Source organism: Eulemur rufifrons, chromosome 7 (genome assembly GCF_041146395.1).
Source record: "Eulemur rufifrons isolate Redbay chromosome 7, OSU_ERuf_1, whole genome shotgun sequence".
NCBI classification, from domain to species: domain Eukaryota; kingdom Metazoa; phylum Chordata; class Mammalia; order Primates; family Lemuridae; genus Eulemur; species Eulemur rufifrons.
The window spans coordinates 190,141,910-190,160,974 of record NC_090989.1 but is presented as its reverse complement, the minus strand read 5'-3'; the positions used below and the strand labels follow the sequence as shown (position 1 = coordinate 190,160,974).

General features: G+C 55.2%; 1 protein-coding gene across 5 annotated transcripts; it reads left to right on the top strand.

Moving 5' to 3' along the window:
• Nucleotides 1-6,928: 6,928 nt before the first annotated feature.
• On the top strand, nt 6,929-16,579 carry SNCB (synuclein beta). Of its 5 annotated transcripts, XM_069473913.1 has the most exons (6): nt 6,929-7,173; nt 7,765-7,894; nt 10,751-10,792; nt 11,000-11,118; nt 15,378-15,467; nt 15,842-16,579. In XM_069473913.1, exons 2-6 carry the CDS (start codon nt 7,774-7,776, stop codon nt 15,872-15,874), a joined length of 405 nt encoding a protein of 134 aa, XP_069330014.1. In that variant the 5' UTR covers nt 6,929-7,173; nt 7,765-7,773; the 3' UTR covers nt 15,875-16,579. The 5 variants fall into 5 exon arrangements, with proteins under 5 accessions (XP_069330014.1, XP_069330016.1, XP_069330018.1 ...); XM_069473915.1 differs by lacking the exon at nt 10,751-10,792; XM_069473917.1 differs by lacking the exon at nt 15,378-15,467.
• The last annotated feature ends 2,486 nt before the right edge of the window (nt 16,580-19,065 follow it).

Below are 19,065 nucleotides of genomic sequence, written 5' to 3'. Positions count from 1 at the left end.
CAGAATTGACGGTTCTTCCTCTTTGCTTCAGAAGGTCCCAGGAATAAGCCCTGGGACCTCCTCTCTGTTCTGTTAACATTTGCTATTTCATGCCCTCACCCAGTCGTGGGCATTAGGTGTCACTAATACAGTGATATTTGGCCCCCACCTAAAATCCAGAAGAGCATATCCACCTACCTAATGTGCATCTCAGAGTTATCACCTCGGACGCTGAATTTCTGACACCTCACCCCCCAGCCCCAGGCCTGCTCTTCTCATGGTCGTCTCCATCCTTCTAATTGCTCAGCCAAAAACTTTGGAATGGTCCTGAACTCCCGTCTTTCTAACCCATCAGCACATGCTATCTTCAGTTCCACCTTCAAAACATACCCAGGACCCCACCACTTCTCTTCGTCTCCAGTGCCACCACTCCAGTCCAAGTGATGGTCACCTTGCCTGAACTGGTCTCCAGGTTTCGCCCTTGCCTAAGAATGGTCTGCTCCCTACATAGCAGCTGGTAAAATGAAAGTTGGATCACGTTGCTCCTCTGTGCACAGTATGAGAGTCTACAAGGCCCCATCGTCCCTCTGGCCTTCCTCTCCCTCCCCCTGCTCCAGCCACAGTGGCCTTCAGTCACACATGTCTTCCAGCGTGCTGGCAGGCTCCTGCCTCAGGACTGCCCACCAGGTGTCCCTGGCTTCCTCACCTCTCTCAGGGGTGGCCTCCTTGTGTCCTATTTAACTGTCCACACTCAGCCCCACCCCAGCAATTCCTGTGTCTTCCTCCTCTTCACTCTCCCCAGCATTTGTTACCTCCTGACACACCGTATAGCTTACTAATCTATTTCACTTATTGTCTGCCTTCCTCTACCAGAAGGCCTCTTTCATTCCCAGCTGTGTCCCCAGTGCCTACAGCAGCGCGTGGCTCCTAGGAACTTCTCAGAAGTCAGGATGAGGAGGGAGAATTGGCCATGATATTTAGCAAGGTGAGTGTCACTGATGACTTTGACAAGAGCAGCACAATCTGAAGCATCTTATGTGGTTACCAGCTCACTTGTTAATTGTCCGTCCCATCCTACTGGAATGTTAAGTTCCAGAAGAGAAAGGGCTTCATCGGCCTTGTGTCCTGCTGAATCTCCTCTACCTAGAATGGTATCTGGCATCCAGTAGTCACCCAGGAAAAACTGATTGAAAAGAACAAATGCCAAGAACTTCCCCTCTCTGGGCGTCAGTTTCCTCCTTCATAAAATGGGAATGAAAATGCCTGCTTTGAAGGATTGCTTTGAGGACTTAATGATATAATGGACGAATGCCTGGCACACAGAAGGTATTCAGTAAATGCCACCCGTCCCCCTCCCTGTCCTCGGCTCCCATCCTGCCTGCCCTCCAGGGGGCCTGCCCACCCTGAGGCCTCTGGACAACAGGAATGTGGCTGAATGGTTAATCACACTGCCAGGTGCCACACGGAATTATGAAGGCACATCTGGATTTTTGCAGAACCCAGGCAGGGCTGGGATCCCCCAGATCCGCTTAAGAGAACTCTCTGCTCCAGCTGCTCCAACCGGGATTTCCTCCAAAACCCTTCCCCACAGTCTGCCACCTTCCCTCCCCTGAAGCTGCCATGGTCATTCTCCTCAGTAAATTCTTAGGAGGAGGAAAGGGAAGAGCAGAACAGAGAGGTCCGTGGTGTAGGGGGTGGGAGTGGGAGGGGGGCGGAAACAATGGGAGGTCCTGAGACCCACAGGTTTAGGGCCTGCCCACCAGAGACACAGGAGCCTGAGCTTTGCCAGCCTATGCCCTAAAGGGGCGGGGGCACGTGGCATGCGGAGAGAATCCATCCTGCTAGAAAGTGGCAGCCCCAGATCCATGCCCCCTTCTGAGGATAGCACACATGGAGAGAGAGGAAGAAAAGGTAGGGGTATCCCCTCTTCAACTGGCTAACACTCGTGAATCTAGGTCAAGGATATTCAGGTGTTCATTGTAACTAATACTGCAACTTTTCTGTAGGTTTTGTTCATTGTACTATTCTTGCACCTTTTCTCTGAGCTAGAAATTTTTTGAAATAAAAAAGTTAGGGAAAAGAAGAAGTAGTGACAGAGATGCTAGTGGCTCACTCAGTAACCTTTCTCCCCTCCTCATGATTTTATTCTGGGAAGTCTTATGCCCAGCTAAGTGACCACACTTTTCTAGCCTCACCGAAGCTAGGGGTAGCCAAGGAGAGAGAAACTGAAGTTGTCGGCTTTTGGGAAAACTCTTTAAGAAAGAGACAGACAATGGGCAGGTGCTCTGTTTACCCGATTTCCCCTCCTGCTGTCTGTCTTCATAGATGTGATGACCGCAGCTGCAGCAGCCATCTTGGACCATGAGGCGACCTTGAGGATGGAATCCCTGTACTAAGAATGGTGCATCAGAAAGTAGGAGTCTGGGTTCCTGACGACTGTGCGGTCCACACCAACTGCAGACTGCTTACCACTGGACTTCTCCAAGTGCAAGAATAAATGCCTGCTTCACCTAACCTTTTGCACCAGCAGCCCATTGAACTTAACTCGGAATTTAACCTATTTTCTGTTACCTCGACACTCTGGACTTTTCCACCTGCCAGAACCTGTGGTGGGAATGCTGACCACCACTTGTAAGGTCTTTCTCATCTTTCAAAACCCAGCTTAAATGTCACTTTCTCCTGGAGGCTTCCCCTTGATGCCCCTTTCCTCTTTGGGCTCACTGCTTTTAAGCTCCCAGCAGGCCCCTTCCTGCTAGTGGAGGACTCCTCACCACTCATCTCCTTTGGCCCCCTCCTCACTCTCTGCTGTGCCTTCTCAGTGTTTCCCCAGGTTCCTCTGCCTCTGGCCACCCCGAAGCTCACAGCATCTCAAGATTCTGTTCTCGGCCCTTTCCTCTTTTCACTCTCCATGTTCCCCTGGACAGTGGCAGCCATCCCCATCGCTCCGTCTCCATCTCTCTGCTAATGACTCCAAACCCAGTAGTGTACTGATCTTGCTTGGCCTGACTCATGAGAACAATTGTTAAAGGTTCAGGAATTGCGCAAAACAGTTCTTATGGCCATTATTAAAAATTAAATCTGGCTGAGCATGGTGGTTCATGCCTGTAATCTCAGCACTTTGGGAGGCCGAAGAGGGAGGATCACTTGAGGCTAGGAGTTCAAAACTAGACTGGGCAATATACTGAGACTCCATCTCTTCAAAAAATTTAAAAACTTAGCCAGGCATGGTGGTGTGTGCCTATAGTCCCAGCTACTTGGGAGGCTGAGGCAGGAGGGTCGCTTGAGCCCAGGAGTTGGAGGTTACAGTGAACTATGATGGTGCCACTGCACTCTAGTCTGGGCAACAGAGTGAGACCCTGTCTCAAAAAAAAAAAATTAAATCATAAAAACTTACAATTAAATAAATTATGTTAAAAACAAAGATGACAAGCCAGACACGGTGGCTCATGCCTGTAATCCCAGCACTTTGGGAGGCTAAGGTGAAGGGATTACTTGAGGCCAGGAATACGAGACCAGCCTGGGAAACATGGTGAGACCCTGTCTCTCCAGAAAAAAATTTAAAAACTAGCCAGGTGTCATGGTGCACACCTGTAGTCCCAGCTACTCGGGAGGCTGAGGCAGGAGGATTGCTTGAGCCCAGGAGTTTGAGGTTGCTGTGAGCTGTGATTGTGCCACTGCACTCCAGCCTGGGAAATGGAGTGAAACTCTGTCTCAAAAAAACAAACAAAAACAAAGGGGATAAATATTCAAAATTAATAAATTTTTAATTATTTTACTATTATCTATGCTCTTAAGATTATTTTTATCTACATTATCTATGTCATGAAAATACCATCTAACCAATTCTTTGTTCAATATCATCACACTGATAGGTTGAAATCAACCATGGTGGGAGTATTTATGCCACAGATATTGGCAAACTCTACAAATCTAGGTGTTCCTTCCCACTCCCGACCCCTCCCCGACCCCAACTTTGGAGAGCCGCTGGTACCATTTGCTAAAGACTCCCTAGTGCACCATGGCTCAAGTCTGCCTAAAGCCGATCTGGAGTGCTCTCCTGAGCTCTGGGCTCAGATAACATACTGTCTGCTGGACACCTCCTCCCCCATCATGCCCCAACAAGCTCATTGTCATCCCCCCAAGCTGCTCCACCTGCTCAATGCCCGTTTCATTTTGCAGTGTCATTGCTCACCCCATTGTCCAAGCCAGAAACCTGGGAATCTTCCTAGACTCGTCCCTCTCCCTCTTGCCCAACACCTAATAAGTCACCTCCTTAGTGACACCCAAATCTCTCCCTGCAGTCCTGTTCCAGCCTCTCCGTGGCTTCCCTGGTTCAAGATTCCTTGTCCCTCCTGTGGACTCTGCCCTAGCTTCTTACTGACCTTTCTACACCAGCCTGGTCCTCCTCCAACCTACCTCCATTTGGCCCATAAAATGCAAGTCTCATTAGGTTGCTCTTCTGCTTCTTTCAGTGACTTCCCATTTCCCACAATACGACATAGACAGACACTCTTCTGTATACATCACCTCTGGTCTTTCTCTCTTCCTCCTCTCTCCTCCCTCTTGGTCAGTCCTTTGTCCTTCATCCTTCATCACATACTCTGATACTCAGGGGTTCTTAATCTTAAGCCACAGAAATCACCCCCAGCTGATTTAAGCAGTTGAGGAGTTTATTAACAAATACTGGGCAGCTCAAAGAATCTCCAGGATGGCCAGTGAATCCACCTTAGAGACTACGCAGCCTGTGATGATGCCCCAAATCCCACTGCCAGGCACACCCGTGGGGATTTCCCTGACACTGTGGCTGAGCATGAACAGTGCAGCTTGTCCTGTCAGTGCTGGACACTTCTAGAATGAGTGTCACTGTTGCCACCACCACAACCATATCAGACTCCCCGCTTCCCAGCTGCTGCCTGGCACCAGCTTCAGGTTCCAAGTGTGGGGCTAGGGAGTCTGAGGTGCAGCCTGTCAGTCACATGTCCTGGCTGCAAGGAAGACTGGGAAAGCAAGTATTTGGCAGTGTCAACTCTTTAGAGGGGAAGATGGGCTCTGTCTCATAAGGCGGGGGGGGGGGGGGCTGCAAATATAGAAAAGGGAAAATTCCAATGCCAAGAGGCCAAAAATAATTCCCATATTACTTTTTAAAATTATACAAGTAAAATACTATCCAAACAAAATAATCAAACAGCACAAAGAGGAAAGGTGATGAAATGTAATACTTCCCTCCCTGAGCCCTCTCAGTCCCATTTCCCAGCTACCGTCAACAGTTTTTTGGAAGTCCTTGCAGATGTGTTCCTTGTATATCTGCCTATAAATAAGTATGTATATATTTGTATATAAGGAGTTTGTGTGTAATGTATATAGTGTGTGATAAGTATGCATATATTAATATATAATCTATATTTTGATACATAGAAAATTATGATTTTCTATGCATCACATTGGCTCATTCCACAGATTCCAGTTTGGCACCTTGCTTCTCCCACTTAACACTATATCTTGACATGTTGTCACATCAGCCCCCATGGGCTCATCCTTTCTAACCACGGCATAGCATTTCATTGGGTGGATATACCACAATTAACTAGCCAGTCCTCTACAGTCATTTAGATTATTTTTAGTTTTTTGCTACAACAAGCCATGCTGCAGTGAACATCATGTACAAATGTCTGTGCACGTGTGTGTGTAGAGATCCATGGATCAATTCCTGGAAGGGGAGCTGTTGGCTCAAAAGAAGCATGCATTTATGCGTTTGGTAAACATTACCAAATTGCCTTCCAAAAAGTCTGTGTCAATTTGCAGTCCTACCAGTGGGCTGTGAACACTTTTTTCCCCAGGCCCTGAAAACTCTGGCTGTAGGCTGCCCCCTCACCTCATTACCTATCCTTTACACACCCTGTGTTTCTGGCCACATTGCCTTTGCCCATGCTATACCCATGGCCTAAATTCCCCCTCCCCCCTTGTCTGCATGATGAAATCTTACTGGTCCTGCGGGGCCCCAGCTCAGATGTCACCTCCTCTTCATGGCCTTCCCTGACTCCCTCAAGCTGCCAGCGTCCCTTTCCTCTGGGATCCTGCAGCTTCTTGGGCATGGTACTATCATGGCACCAGCTGAGGGACTACTGACTACCTGGCCTTGTATGACCATTTTGACAATCTCCACCATAACCACACAAAAAACATGATCATCTCCTCTTCCTCCTTCCATCTGTACTGCCTTCTGTTGTTCCTAAACACTGTCCTGCCTCAGGGCCTTTGCACTGGCACGCAGTTCCCTATGGATCTTGCCCTCCCCTCATCTTGGCCTTGGTGGCTCTCTGGGGTCTCTGCTCCCATTCAGCTCCTCACAGAGGCCTTCCCTGACCACTCTGTCTCAAGCACCGCTCCTCTAGTCCCTCTGTCACCGCACCGTTTTGTCATCTTCATACCACTTCTCACAAGCTGAAATAACCTTGTTTGGTCTAAGTGTCGATACATTCATCTTCTGTCCTGCCTCCCATCTCTGCACACACACCCTTCCCATGGCAAGCTCCCCCAGAGCAGTGACCTTGTTTTTCCTTTTCCCCTGCCTCTAGCCTCGAACCTGCACCACCTGTCTAAGCGCTAAATAAGCAATTCCTTAGATTAGCCACCCATGTTCCACAGAAAAGGAAATTGGCATTCAGAAAGCGGAGCTGAGTGGTCCAAGTCTCGCAGTCAGTAAAAAGCAAAGCTGAGATCGAGCCCATGTGAACCCTAGAGCCAGCCTCATTTCTTCCCTACTCCTGGCACGTCGCCCTGTCACTCTTCCCCCATCTCCCCAGAGACCACGCGGGTCTCACACCCCTGGGTCCCCAGCGGCGCGCCCGGGCCCGCCCCGGGAGGCTCGTCAGCGGCTCGCGGTCACCCTCCCCGCCCCCTGTCAGTCAGGCCGAGGGGGCGGGCGGCCGCCAGGGGGGGCGCTGAGCTCAGAGCTGCCGCAGCGCCCGAGCCGGAACCGAGCGCGCGAGCTGGCAGGGCGCGAGGAGCGAGCGGTGGCTGGCGACGCACCCCAGACCCGGCACTGCTGCGCCCCTGCTCAGGGCCCGCGCCCCGAGCGCCTGGCCACGGCCCGACCCCCTACCGGCCCCCGAGTCCACCCCAGCCCCGCCTAGCCGACCCCGCGCCCGCCCGCCGCGGCCGCCGCTCCATCCCCTGCCCGGGCCCCGCAGCCAGGTGAGGCGGCCGCGCGCCGGGGAAGAGGAATGGGCTGGGGATGGAGAGGGGACTGGGGTGGCAGGAGGAAGGGGATGGGAAATGGAGCGGGGCCTAGGGTGAGGGGGCGCCGGTGGGCGCGCCTCAGTGTGCACCCTGGGGTATGTGTGTCTGCAGCTGTTTGGGTGGCCGTGTGGACGTGCGTCCGCGCCCGTGTGTGTCGGGGTGTTCGTGCGCGTTTGAGCATCTGCGTGTCCTGTATGTACACGTGAGCGTGTCGGTGGTGTATGTGTGCATGACCGTGTGACTCTGTCATGTGTGTACAGGCAGTCCCGGGTCTTCGCGCCGAGCCCAGCGCTCCGGTTTCGCGGGGCTGCAGGTTGCAGGGCTGCGGATAACCGAGGCGCTGGCCCCTCCCGCGTCCCCGGGTTTCAAGGACGCTAGGACTCGCCGCGGCCCAGAGGCCTCTCCCTGGGGAGTGGGGGCGAGGCGGGCTCAGAAGGGCGCCGCGGTCTCGGGGGGGTGGGGAGGGGGCACCCACGTCCCTCGGGAAGGGCTGGGCAGAAGGGTGCGGGGCCAGCGCACCGGTGCCCGTGTGTTCGCCCTCCTCAGGCCGCCAGGATGGACGTGTTCATGAAGGGCCTGTCCATGGCCAAGGAGGGCGTTGTGGCTGCCGCGGAGAAAACCAAGCAGGGGGTCACCGAGGCGGCAGAGAAGACCAAGGAGGGCGTCCTCTACGTCGGTGGGCCAGGCGCAGGGCTTCTGGGGTTTGGGGGCTTGGGTGTCCTCTGAGGGTGTGGGGCTGGGCCCTCCCCGGGAGTGGGGGGCCTGGGCAGGAGAATATGAGTCAGCAGATGGGGCCGGGTCAGCAGGGGTCACTGGGGACATAGCCAGCAGATAGATGGAAACCTGGGTTGGTGTCAGAAAGGTGGACAGGGTAGGAGTTGGTGATGTTGGGGTTCAGCTGAAAGGCCAGGGACCAATGCAGTGATCAAAGCAGAGAGCTTCCTTTTTCTTATTATCATTATTACCTGGCGTGGAACCCTCATTCTAGGCCAAGCACCGTGTGAAAGGCCATGACATCCATCACCTCATTTAATGCTCCCAGCCCATTCTACAGATCAGGGAAACTGGGGTTCCCAGAGGTCTAAATACCTTGCCAAGGTCACACACATGGCAGAACCTGAAGCTGGAGTTTGAACCCAGCTTTATAGACTCCGAAGCCCTCCCCCTCCCCTTGTGGGCCCTCCCTCCACGCCTCCTCTCCAGCTACCTGCAAGGCTCAGGTGCTCTCCAGGCTTCGCTGCCTCCAGTGCCTGTGGTCCCACTGTTGCCATCTCTCCTCCAGGTCCACCCTCCTTGCGGTTGCCAGCTGGTATCAGGAGAAAGGCCAGGTGGTTAAAATCTCTCACCCTAAGTGTGAAAGGAGATTGAGCCTGCAGGGTCATTTGCATTAAAGGGAGAAAAGGCTGGAAACTGACATTTGCTGAGCCCATATAGTGATTCAGGACTTGCTTATGTGAAGCAGATATAATTATCCCCAATGAAGGCTCAAGAGGGCTGAATCACTTGCCCAGGGCCGTGGCAGATTTGGATTGTAGTAATTTGAAAAATATTTGGTGGCCACTTACTATGTGCCAGGCATTGTGTGGATGCTGGGGACATAACAGTGAACAGGAGGCCAAGGTGCCTGCTCTCTTGATGGTGATGCATACGGGTAGGGTAGGGTGAAAAGAGGGAGCTACCTGAGGAGGTGGCAAAGAGCCAGGTGGGGGCTGGGGGGGCATGCTGAAAAGGCACGTGCAAAGGCCCTGAGGTGAGCTGGAGAATGGAGGGAAGGAAGCAGCTGCAGGAGATGAAATCAGAGAGGTGGGCAAGAGCCAGGTCACAAGGGACCCTTGTCAGCCCAGTCAAAGCATTGTTGTAACTGCCGTGTGAGAGATCGTAAGCAAGGGACTGCCATGATCTGATTTCAGTTTAGAGAGGTCCCTCAGGCCTCTGGGGACAGAGCAACTTGCCCACTGGGAGGAAGTGTAGCCCCCAGATAAGGGCAGCTGAGGTGAGGGCAGTGGCGATAGAGACCAGGAGACAGATTGAGCTCACATCTACTTGACCCCAGCTCCGGCCTCCCCTCTTCCCCCTCTCGAAGGCCTTTCGCTCCTGTTGGCCACTGGCACCCTGACACTGTCTCCACTATAGACTCAACCCCTCCAAGCTTTGCTTCCCTCCCCTTAGATTGGCACCACCTCCCCCTTCCCCTGCCTGGGAGCCCCCATGGCCTCTAGTTTCTACACGTTAATGCTCAGGGCTCCACACCCTGGCACTCAATGCCCTTCATGGGCCCACCTCAGTCTATGTTTCTTACCATACCCATGGCCGTGGCATGCGGATGGCCCTGGAAGCACACCTCTCCGTGCCTTGCCTGCATGGGTCCTTGAGCCTGAATCTCCTCTCTGATAGCCACCTGCTCCCCGTTCCTCGAGGCCCGGGGAGTCCCCTCCTCACCCACACAACCCCTGGAGGCTGAAAGTCCTTTCCCCACTACTTGAGATCTAGGAACTGAATCTGCTCTGCTCTTTCCCTCTCAGACAGCGTGCGAGTGCCCAGGGCCTGGCACAAAGCTTGTGCAAACACATGTTTGTGGGAGGAATGAATGGGGGGCACACAGCCATGCCCTCCTGGCGCTGGGTTCTGGCTGGCCTTCGCCCTGAGAACCCTGTTTTCGCATGCTGGCCTCAGCCTACCCAGACACCCGTTTCAGGCTCTATCCGCAGTTGTCTGGGTTGCCACATTGCCAGATGGGAGGCTCCCCACTCCTTTGAGGACCCTCCAGCCCAGATCAGGCCCGCTGGCCTTTACCAACAGACCCCCATTTTGATGTGACCAAGTTGCTACGCTCCTGGGAAGGACCAACCGTCAGTCACAATCTGCACATCACTTTTAGTTCCACCCTGCACCTAAAACACCTCACACTTTGGCCGGAAGGAGGGTTCTGCACCTCTGTTAGAATCTGTAGAGGAGACGGAGTGGGGGGCAGTGAGATGTGGGCATCAGGGCCACCAGGGGAACCTCTGAAAGTACACAGCCTTGTCGCCCCGCAGCTCTGCCCCCACTCCCACCTCCTCCTGCCTCCCATCCTGGGCTGTGTACTCCCAGAGTGGCTGGTAGCTGAAGTGTGGGACTCAGAAAGACCTGAGCTGGAATGCCAGTTCAGCCACTTCCTAGTGGTGGGCCCCTTCCTGAGCTTCTGTTGTCCGTCTGTGAACCAGGACAATGACACCACCCACCTCCCAGGGCTAGGGGAAGATGAGCTGAAACGGAGTGCAGCGCTTGGCCGGGTGCTGGTGTGCAGCCAGCATCCACTAGAGGGGTGCGGGTATCACATCAGGCGGGGAAGAACCGAAGTCCTAAGGACGTGGGCATGGGGGGCTTAGTGCGGCAGGGGTTGTGGGATGTGGGCATCCAAGGAGGCAGTCATGGGGCCAGGATGCCCACTGCCACCCAGGATCCCTCTGCCCACTCTGTCACCACTGTACTATGCTGGAGTCTCTGTTCCCTCAGCTCAGAGCCCTTAAATGTGTTCTTTTTCTCCCCGCAGGAAGCAAGACCCGAGAAGGGGTGGTACAAGGTGTGGCTTCAGGTACCAGCCCAGACATGGTGCAACCTCATTCTCTCACCCCAGCCTGTGATCTGGCCGGGAACCTGAGGGGAGGGGCAGGGCAGGGGACTCCCAAGGCTTTGTGGGGGATGCACCATGGGGAGGGCTTCCCGGGATACTGCACGAGGCGCATCTCTGCCGCCTTCACCCTGGCCCCCAAACCTCCTCCCCACCCGCTCCTTGCTGCAGTGGCTGAGAAAACCAAGGAGCAAGCCTCACATCTGGGAGGAGCTGTGTTCTCTGGGGCTGGGAACATTGCAGCAGCCACGGGCCTGGTGAAGAAGGAGGAATTCCCCAGTGATCTGAAGGTGAGTGGTCTTCCCACCACACATGTGCACTCACTAGGCACACAGAGAGACCTGCCGCCATCCTCCCCTGTGCCCCCACCCCTCAACGCCACCAGCCTGTGGCATGTTCTGCCGAGCTGTGCTAGATGCAGCTCAGAATGAGCTGGAAGGAAGGTGTGCATGGGAGTGATACTTCCTGTGACAGGGACCCGGACCTGGCCGTCTGCGTGTATCCTGCTTGCCAGTGTGACCCAGACCACTTCTGGCCATGTCTGCATGTGTCACTGATTGTTCATTCATTTCTTTTCATTCAACAAATATCCATGCTAGAGAGGAATAGTTCTAGAGGTAGCCGCAATGAGTCGGTTCCTACATTCATGCAGCTGACATCATGGTGGGAGCAGACAGGTAGTAAAACACAAGCCCGTGAGCAAGATGGTTCCAGACAGGGATGAGCGCTGGGGGAAGAGGTGGCGGGGGTGAGAGGCTAGAGTCAAGTGGGGGAGGGCTACTTCAGCTGCGGGGCCTTCTCTCATGTGGTGCCATTTGGGCTGACACTCAAGGGATGGGAGAGATGCACATGTGAGATATGACGTTTGGGAAGCGTGTTTCAGGCAGTAGGAAAGGCAAGTACAAAGGCCCTGAGGCAGGTGTGAGCAGGTGTGAGCAGTGTGAGCCATGAGTGGGGGTGGTCTGTATACCGCACGTTCGTGCAGGCATGTCTCCCCCCGGGAGCGCGCTGGCAACTCGTGAGTGCATAGAGACAGAGGTCCCCCTTAGGACTCCCCATAGGGTAAGAGCTGTGAGCTCTGGAGCCCCCAGAGCTGGGTTTCAATCCCAACTCTGCCACTTGCTGGCTGCGTGACCCTGGGCAGTGCTGTCATGCCTTTGGGTCTGATTGTTTGCTCCTAAAGTGGAAGATGGACACGATAGGATTCTTCTGCAGATTGGAGATAATACAGATTAGAGGTTCTCAAAACTGGAGTGTTTATCAGAATCACAACGAAGCTGGGTTAAAATACAGATTGTGGGCCCCATCCCTAGAATTTCTGATTCAGGAGGTCTGAGGTGGGGCCCGAGAATTTGCATTTCTAACAAGTACCCAAGTGATGCCAATGCTGTAGTTCCAGGAAACATATTTACATAAAGAGCCTGGCTTGCATACAGTGAGTGCCCAGTACGAGATCATGGCCACACAATTGTGCAAGCAGTCCGTATCTGCCCCTAGGGACTCATATGACCACGGTTGTGTGTGGAAGTGTGCCACCATGACAGTGTGCTCTGTGGACCTATACATGTGTGTACAGACATTCCTCTCCTGGGTGCTCTGTGTCTGTCCACTGACATGTGCAGACTCTGCCTCCGTGGGAGTGGGGGCCCTTTCTTCAACATTCGGTTTGGGTTATTAGTATGCATTCAGCATGAGTGTATCCACCAGGCTGTGGGAGAGCCCACACCACCCTCCGCTCCAGACATTTTGTACAGTTGGTTCTTTCTACTGTCAGAAGTTTGGATCTTGACTCAGAAATTCTAGTTCAAGTCCTGCCTCTGCATTTTACCATCTGTGTGACTTCCCATTTCTTATAATCGTGTTACCAGCAATCGTTCCTGTGCATTGATCTCTTGTCTGAGTAGGCACTGTCCTAGACATCTTACGTGGAGCAACTCATTGACTGTTCACAGTGGCCCTATGAGCAAAGCACTGTAACAGCCCATTTTACAGATGAAACTGAGGCTCAGAGAGGAGAAGTGACTTGCCCAAGATCCCAGTTCCTGCCTGCCTCCCTTATAAGGTGGAGCCTAGCTAGTGCTGGGCCCCAGGCGCCCCTGCCCAGGAATAGCTAAATTGTCCCCAACTTCCAGGTTCCTCCCCTGCCCAGGGGGAGGAGCATGCACTATTCTTCTTGAGGGGGAGGGATCTCAGGCCCAGGGCTTGGCCACGGGTCTCCAACCCCCCTCCCTTTTGCTCTTCTCTACTCCACCCCATCCCTCTGATGCAGGAGGAGTATCAGGAGTATGAGCCAGAGGCATAAGGGCCCAGGACGGCCCCCACCAGCAGCACAATTCCTCCCCTGCCCCGTCCCCCAGAGCCAGGGCTGTCTTTCTACCCCTTCTCCCCAAACACGAGATCTTCCTTCCGCTCTGAGGCGCCCCCTCGGAGCCTGTGTTGGTGTCTGTCTGTCTGTCTGTCCCACCTGCCCGCGTCCAACCCTAGGGCGTGGACAGGGCCGGGGCCCATCCTGTCTAGTGTCTGCGTGGATGTAGCACGCAGGATAAGCTCAGGTCCACATCCCTGGAGTCCCTTGTGCTGACCCAGGGCCGGGCCCTGTGCTGGGAGGTGGTGTGCAAACAGAGGCAGGTCTGGCCTGACGTGTTGGCCTTGAGGCTATGTGTGATGGGCCTTTGCACAGAATCATTTTTCTCTGGCCGCCTGCCTCCTACCAGTGCTTGTTGACACCTCAAGGCTGCTCTCTCAAGGGAGCTCAAGCTCACAGAGTTATAATCCAAACAACAGCCCTTTGGGGCCCTGGGATGTGGGGAGCCCATGCAAGCCCAGGGTCAGCATTTCTGAGAGTCTCTGCCTTCCAGCTTGTTTTCCACCATCGTTGTGGAACCCTCACCGTCCTCCCACGGAGTAGAGAATACTGTCCTTGCTTCCCAGCAGAGGCTGCTGAGATCAGAGGTGAAATGACCTGCCTCATGCTAGCTAGCTAGTGAGTAGCATGGCTGGGATTGTTTTAAGTGAACTTTTTATTGAAGTACAACCTACAAGCAGAAAAGCTGCAGCCACATGACATTTTCACAAAGGGAACTCCCCCATATAGCCAGTGGCCAGCTCAAGATTGAACATCCTACCCCCAGGGCCAGGAGTAGGGTGAGACAAGGGAGGTGTCTAGGGACTCACTGTGGGGTCTCACGTTCATGGCCCCCAGATCAAGTGCCTCCCTAACATTTGCCCCCTAAGTGCCTTGCTCTGCTCCCCTCCAAGTGCGTCCTGACTTCTGTCACCACTGGTCAGTTGGGTGTTTTCACTGCATGTCATGTTATTATACAGCATGTGCTCTTCTGTATCTGGCTCTTTTCATTCTCGCTAAGTTGTCCTCTTGTACATGTTGTCATTCTTCATTCCTGTATCACGTTCTATTGTGTGGTTGCCCCTCAATGTCCACATCCATTCGACCGCTGTTGGACATCTGGGTTGTTTCCAAACAATGTGCTCAAGCTGGGATTTTGCTGGGCTCTTTAACACTATGTTTCTTCCCTGGGTTCTGGACATAGCTGGGTGACTTAGGGACAAATTAACATCCCCCTACCTCCTGGACCTTGGCATACCCATCTGTGCAATGGGGGAAATAAGCCAGATCAGGAGCTTCAAACTCACGTGCCCACAGGGCCCACCTAGACAGGTAATGTGAAGGAGCTGGAGCTGTCCACATGGGGTTGGGGCAACCAGAGGGCAGACGTGGTCAGCACAGGCCTTCCCAGTGCCAGCCCTCCAGAATCCCAGTTGTGTGCCAGACCACATGAGGCTTTGTACAGCCATGCATGTACCCCAGGCTACCTTGTGTGCAGCTAGCTCAGTCCTGTGATTGTGCACATACATGTGCTCGCCTGCAGGTGGCCGGCCATGTGTCTGGCAGCGCCCCCACATGCATGCCCACTGGTCTGTGCCTGTCTGGGCAGCAGATGCAGGGGGGAGGGGAGAGTCTTAGCTCACACATCCAAGCAACACCATGAGCTGTTGCTTCCAGCTTATCTTAAAATAGAAACAGCTGAAGAAACCAGGCCACACAGGGCCCTGGGGGAGGGATGGGTGGAAGGTAGCAGCGGAATGGCTCAGCGCCCCTGCCCAGCCCTGTCCCTGGGCCTCCATCTCCCTTCAGCCCAGGGGAGCCCCCAGAGCTATCTCTGGGGTCCCGATGCCCAGCACAGAGCCTGACACAAGGGAGCAACGGATAAATGGGTGGCTGAGTGTGCCATCTCTCCCGCCCATCCCATCAGGCCAAATGCTGGGAGCGCAGGAGGCTGTCAGGTGCTAAGGGGAGGGGTATGGAGAGCCCAGCTCTCCCTCTGCACCCTCAACTGATTGGGGGGGGGCTTCACCCTTCACACCTCCATCCCACTTCCAAGGCACTCCAAATAAACAATTAAAAATTCTCCTTGCACTGCCAACCCACCCTAGCCTTCCCCACTCTTCCAGTCAGCCAAAAGCTTACCAGCATAGGAATCTGGGGGGCATCCTGGCTGCCCTCACCAGCCTTGCCCTTCTCTGCCCACAGCCAGAGGAAGTGGCCCAGGAAGCTGCTGAGGAACCACTGATTGAGCCCCTGATGGAGCCAGAAGGGGAAAGTTATGAGGAACCACCCCAGGTGAGGAGGCAGCGGGGCTGGGTGGGGCTTTGGGCATCCGGGAAGATTGCTGCCGTCACTAGCTGGCGTGGGAGGTCCCTGGCATGATAAGGTTGGGCCAGGGAGCTTCAGGCCCCCTATTCTAGAACCCAGGGCCCAGGAGGTGGGAGCAGGGAGGGGATGACAGATGGAGCCTAGCTAGTGCTGGGCCCCAGGTGCCCCTGCCCAGGAATAGCTAAAGTGTCCCCAGCTTCCAGGTTCCTCCCCTGCCCAGGGGGAGGAGCATGCACTATTCTTTCTTGAGGGGGAGGGATCTCAGGCCCAGGGCTTGGCCACGGGTCTCCAACCCCCCTCCCTTTTGCTCTTCTCTACTCCACCCCATCCCTCTGATTCAGGAGGAGTATCAGGAGTATGAGCCAGAGGCATAAGGGCCCAGGACGGCCCCCACCAGCAGCACAATTCCTCCCCTGCCCCGTCCCCCAGAGCCAGGGCTGTCTTTCTACCCCTTCTCCCCAAACACGAGATCTTCCTTCCGCTCTGAGGCGCCCCCTCGGAGCCTGTGTTGGTGTCTGTCTGTCTGTCTGTCCCACCTGCCCGCGTCCAACCCTAGGGCGTGGACAGGGCCGGGGCTGCGGCCGCCGCTCGCCCCATCCTGTCCAGTGTCTGCGTGGATGTAGCATGTTCTACGTGTTTTTCAAAGAAGATGGGAAAGCGATGGCTCCTCCCCTACCCCCGACAGAGGCTCTCCCAGGGGCCCCCGGGCAGCCCCAGAGCACCCCACCCCACTCCCACATTGACCCCAAGAGCTTTTTTTTTTTTTTTTAACCAAAACCAGGAGCCAGCCTGTGCCATGCCCCCTCCCTCAGCCGGCCCGGTCCGAGCGAGGGCGTCCTGTGTTGTGATTGTGGCATGGAGAGTCCCCCACCGCCCCGTGTGAGCGTGTCCTGGGCGGGCGGGCCCGGCCGCCCCCCACGTGTCCATGAATAAAGCAAATCTGTCTGTAGCCAGCGCCGCACGGGCTGGGCTGGGCCGGGCTGGGCCGGGCTGGGGACCGCGGCGGCGGCGGGTCTCACAGGTCCGAGTCCGCCTCTCTTAGCTCTTTGGAGTGTGGCAAGCTCAACCCAGGTACAAGACGCGTGCCTCCGCTTCTCCATCTCCAGCCCTCCCGCGGGTGACAGGAGAGGGAGGCCCCGGGGCTGGGACGAGCAGTTGGCGGGGCGGCGGGAAAGTGGCCTCGGGCGCCACCTGCTGGGCCGTAAAGTGCCCGCTGGGAGCGCAGGACGCCCCCCCACACCCGCGCGCGCGGACCCGGCCGGCCGCGCATGCGGACACGTGCGGCCACCGCGCGCTCCCAGCTGGACGCGCGCCGCGGAGACGGCCTCGGAGACCCGCGGTGCAGGCGCCGGGAGCTCGCCCGAGGGGAGCGGAGGCGGGCGATTGCCCCAGCTTCTGGGGCTGTCCCAGTCAAAGGCGCCCGAAAGTTTGGGGCCTCGGTGGAGGGCCCGCGGAAACCTGGGAAGCTGGCCGGGAGCCTGGAGCTCATCGCGACCGGCACTAGGGGTCCTCGCCGCCGCCTTAGCGCGGTTCCCGTCGGCTGCGCCTACGTCGGCGCAGAGGCCCCCGCGAGCCCCGCCGCCGCAGGAGCTGGGCCTGGTCTGCCTCGAGTCCGTGCCGGAGCCCTCCCTCACCCTCCAGCCCCAAAGCTGGAAGAAGCTTGCTCTCTACTCACTTAGCCCCCAGCGTCAGCACCAGCTCCTTCCCCGAGTTGCTGGGGGCAAGGGGTGGTGCCAAGCCTGGGAAGGCCTCGGAACGCTGCTGCAGAGAGGGCTGGGTCACCTTGGCCTGCAGTGTAGAGGCCTTTATTTCCGGAAGTAGGAGGCCGCTGGCAGATGGGTGCATACGGAGAACAAACCGGTGGGCTTGGTTGGACTCTCTGACTCACTTACGTGAGGGTGCCCTGAGCTCCAGATCCCTTTGGCTGAAATAAGACACAGCTCACAATCTGCAGAGATTGCAAACTCATAGCCCTCAGGCTGAATTTGGCCTGTAGATACGTTTAATTTGCTAGCACATGTTTTTAAGTTGTCAAAATTTGAATACCTTTGAGTTGGTCAAACCTTTTCCAGTTGGCCAAGGCCTTTTCCCTCCCTTTTGTATTACACTCATCCACTTCAGTCTTTTTCATGAACTGCTTGGCCTCTAAAGACTGAGTTTTGCAACCTCCTATCCAGCTACCAGCACCTGATCCCCATTTTTAAATGCCAAAACCAAGTTCACCATCTGGCCTGTGGGGAGATTTATTCTTCCTTCCTGGGTGCCAAACCCCACACCTGGCCCCACTGAGAACGGTTCTGTTCAGAGACCAGTGTTCTCATCTGCCAGGGTCACTTTAAATGCATTCCAGGCACTGGCCCAGAAACGTCAGCAGAAGATGCCAGCCCTGTGTCAGACAGCAGGCAGCCCTGACTGCATGAGTCTGTGGGTTCACACGGCTCGTGAGCTCCTCCCTTGTGACAGGGACCGAGCCATTTCCCAAGTGCCCAGTATATCCCAAGCACACAACATTTATCTCCAGTAATTTCACTTGAAACCACCCTCGTGGCTTCCTTATTGTTAGCCTCAACTTACAGATGAGGGAATGAAGGCCAGAGAGGCAGTCACCTGTCCTTGGTCACATTACTGGGAAGTGGCAAAGGCCACATGCAGCCAGCCCCAAGCCTGACTCCGAAACCTAACTCCTTTGGAATTTCCAAAAGGGGCTTTCTCTGGCTGTGAGGGGAGACAAACAAAAAACGCCACCAATAGGAAAATGTGGAAGCAGCAGCGAGGAGTTTACAGACCCTAGTACAGTGTCATGGAGACTGGGAACGAGACCGTGTGTGTGGCGGGGTTGAGTTGTGTGTGCACACTTACATATGTTGTATGGGCATGTGGGCATGCTGTGTCTGTATCTGTGTTCACGCATGTACACAGATGTCCACGTGTGTTGTGTGTGTTCATTTAGTCATCCAACAGTGTGCACTGCACACCTGCTCTGTTCTTAGAAGTGAGGGCTGCAGGGGACAGCCTTGCAGGTCACTGCTCCAACAGAGCTCACCTTCCAGCGATCACAAAATGACCAGTAAACACAGGGGACAGGATGATTTCGAATTTCATGAAGAATGTGAAACAGTGATAGGATAGACTGTGACAGAGAGGCGGTGGCAAGCCACATTAAAATAGGGTGGCCAGGTCAGGGGCTGAGGAGGTGGGGCTGGGGCTGAAGGCTGAATTAGCAGAGGGTTGCGTGGGAGCATGTGCGGGAGGGCTGCTGTGGGTGGAAGAGGAACCCACCTCTCTGTGTCTGCCTGTCCTAGGGTGGTTGTCGAGGCTGAGCCCTGCCAGGCCACCTCGCCTGACCTACGCTTTCCCTTCCTTTGCCTGCACTTGTTCCTCCATCTGGACAGCTGCCCTCAACTCAGCCTGGTGACATCTTCCCTCTTCGAAGCTTTCCCTGGGCTTCTGACCAGCAGGGACTTTTTCCTCATCACCCCCATCCCACCCCTGGTGGCACCCTGGGGCCCTTGCTGGGTGCCTAACTGGAAAACGGCCCTCTCCCCCTGAGGACGGGCTGGGGGCC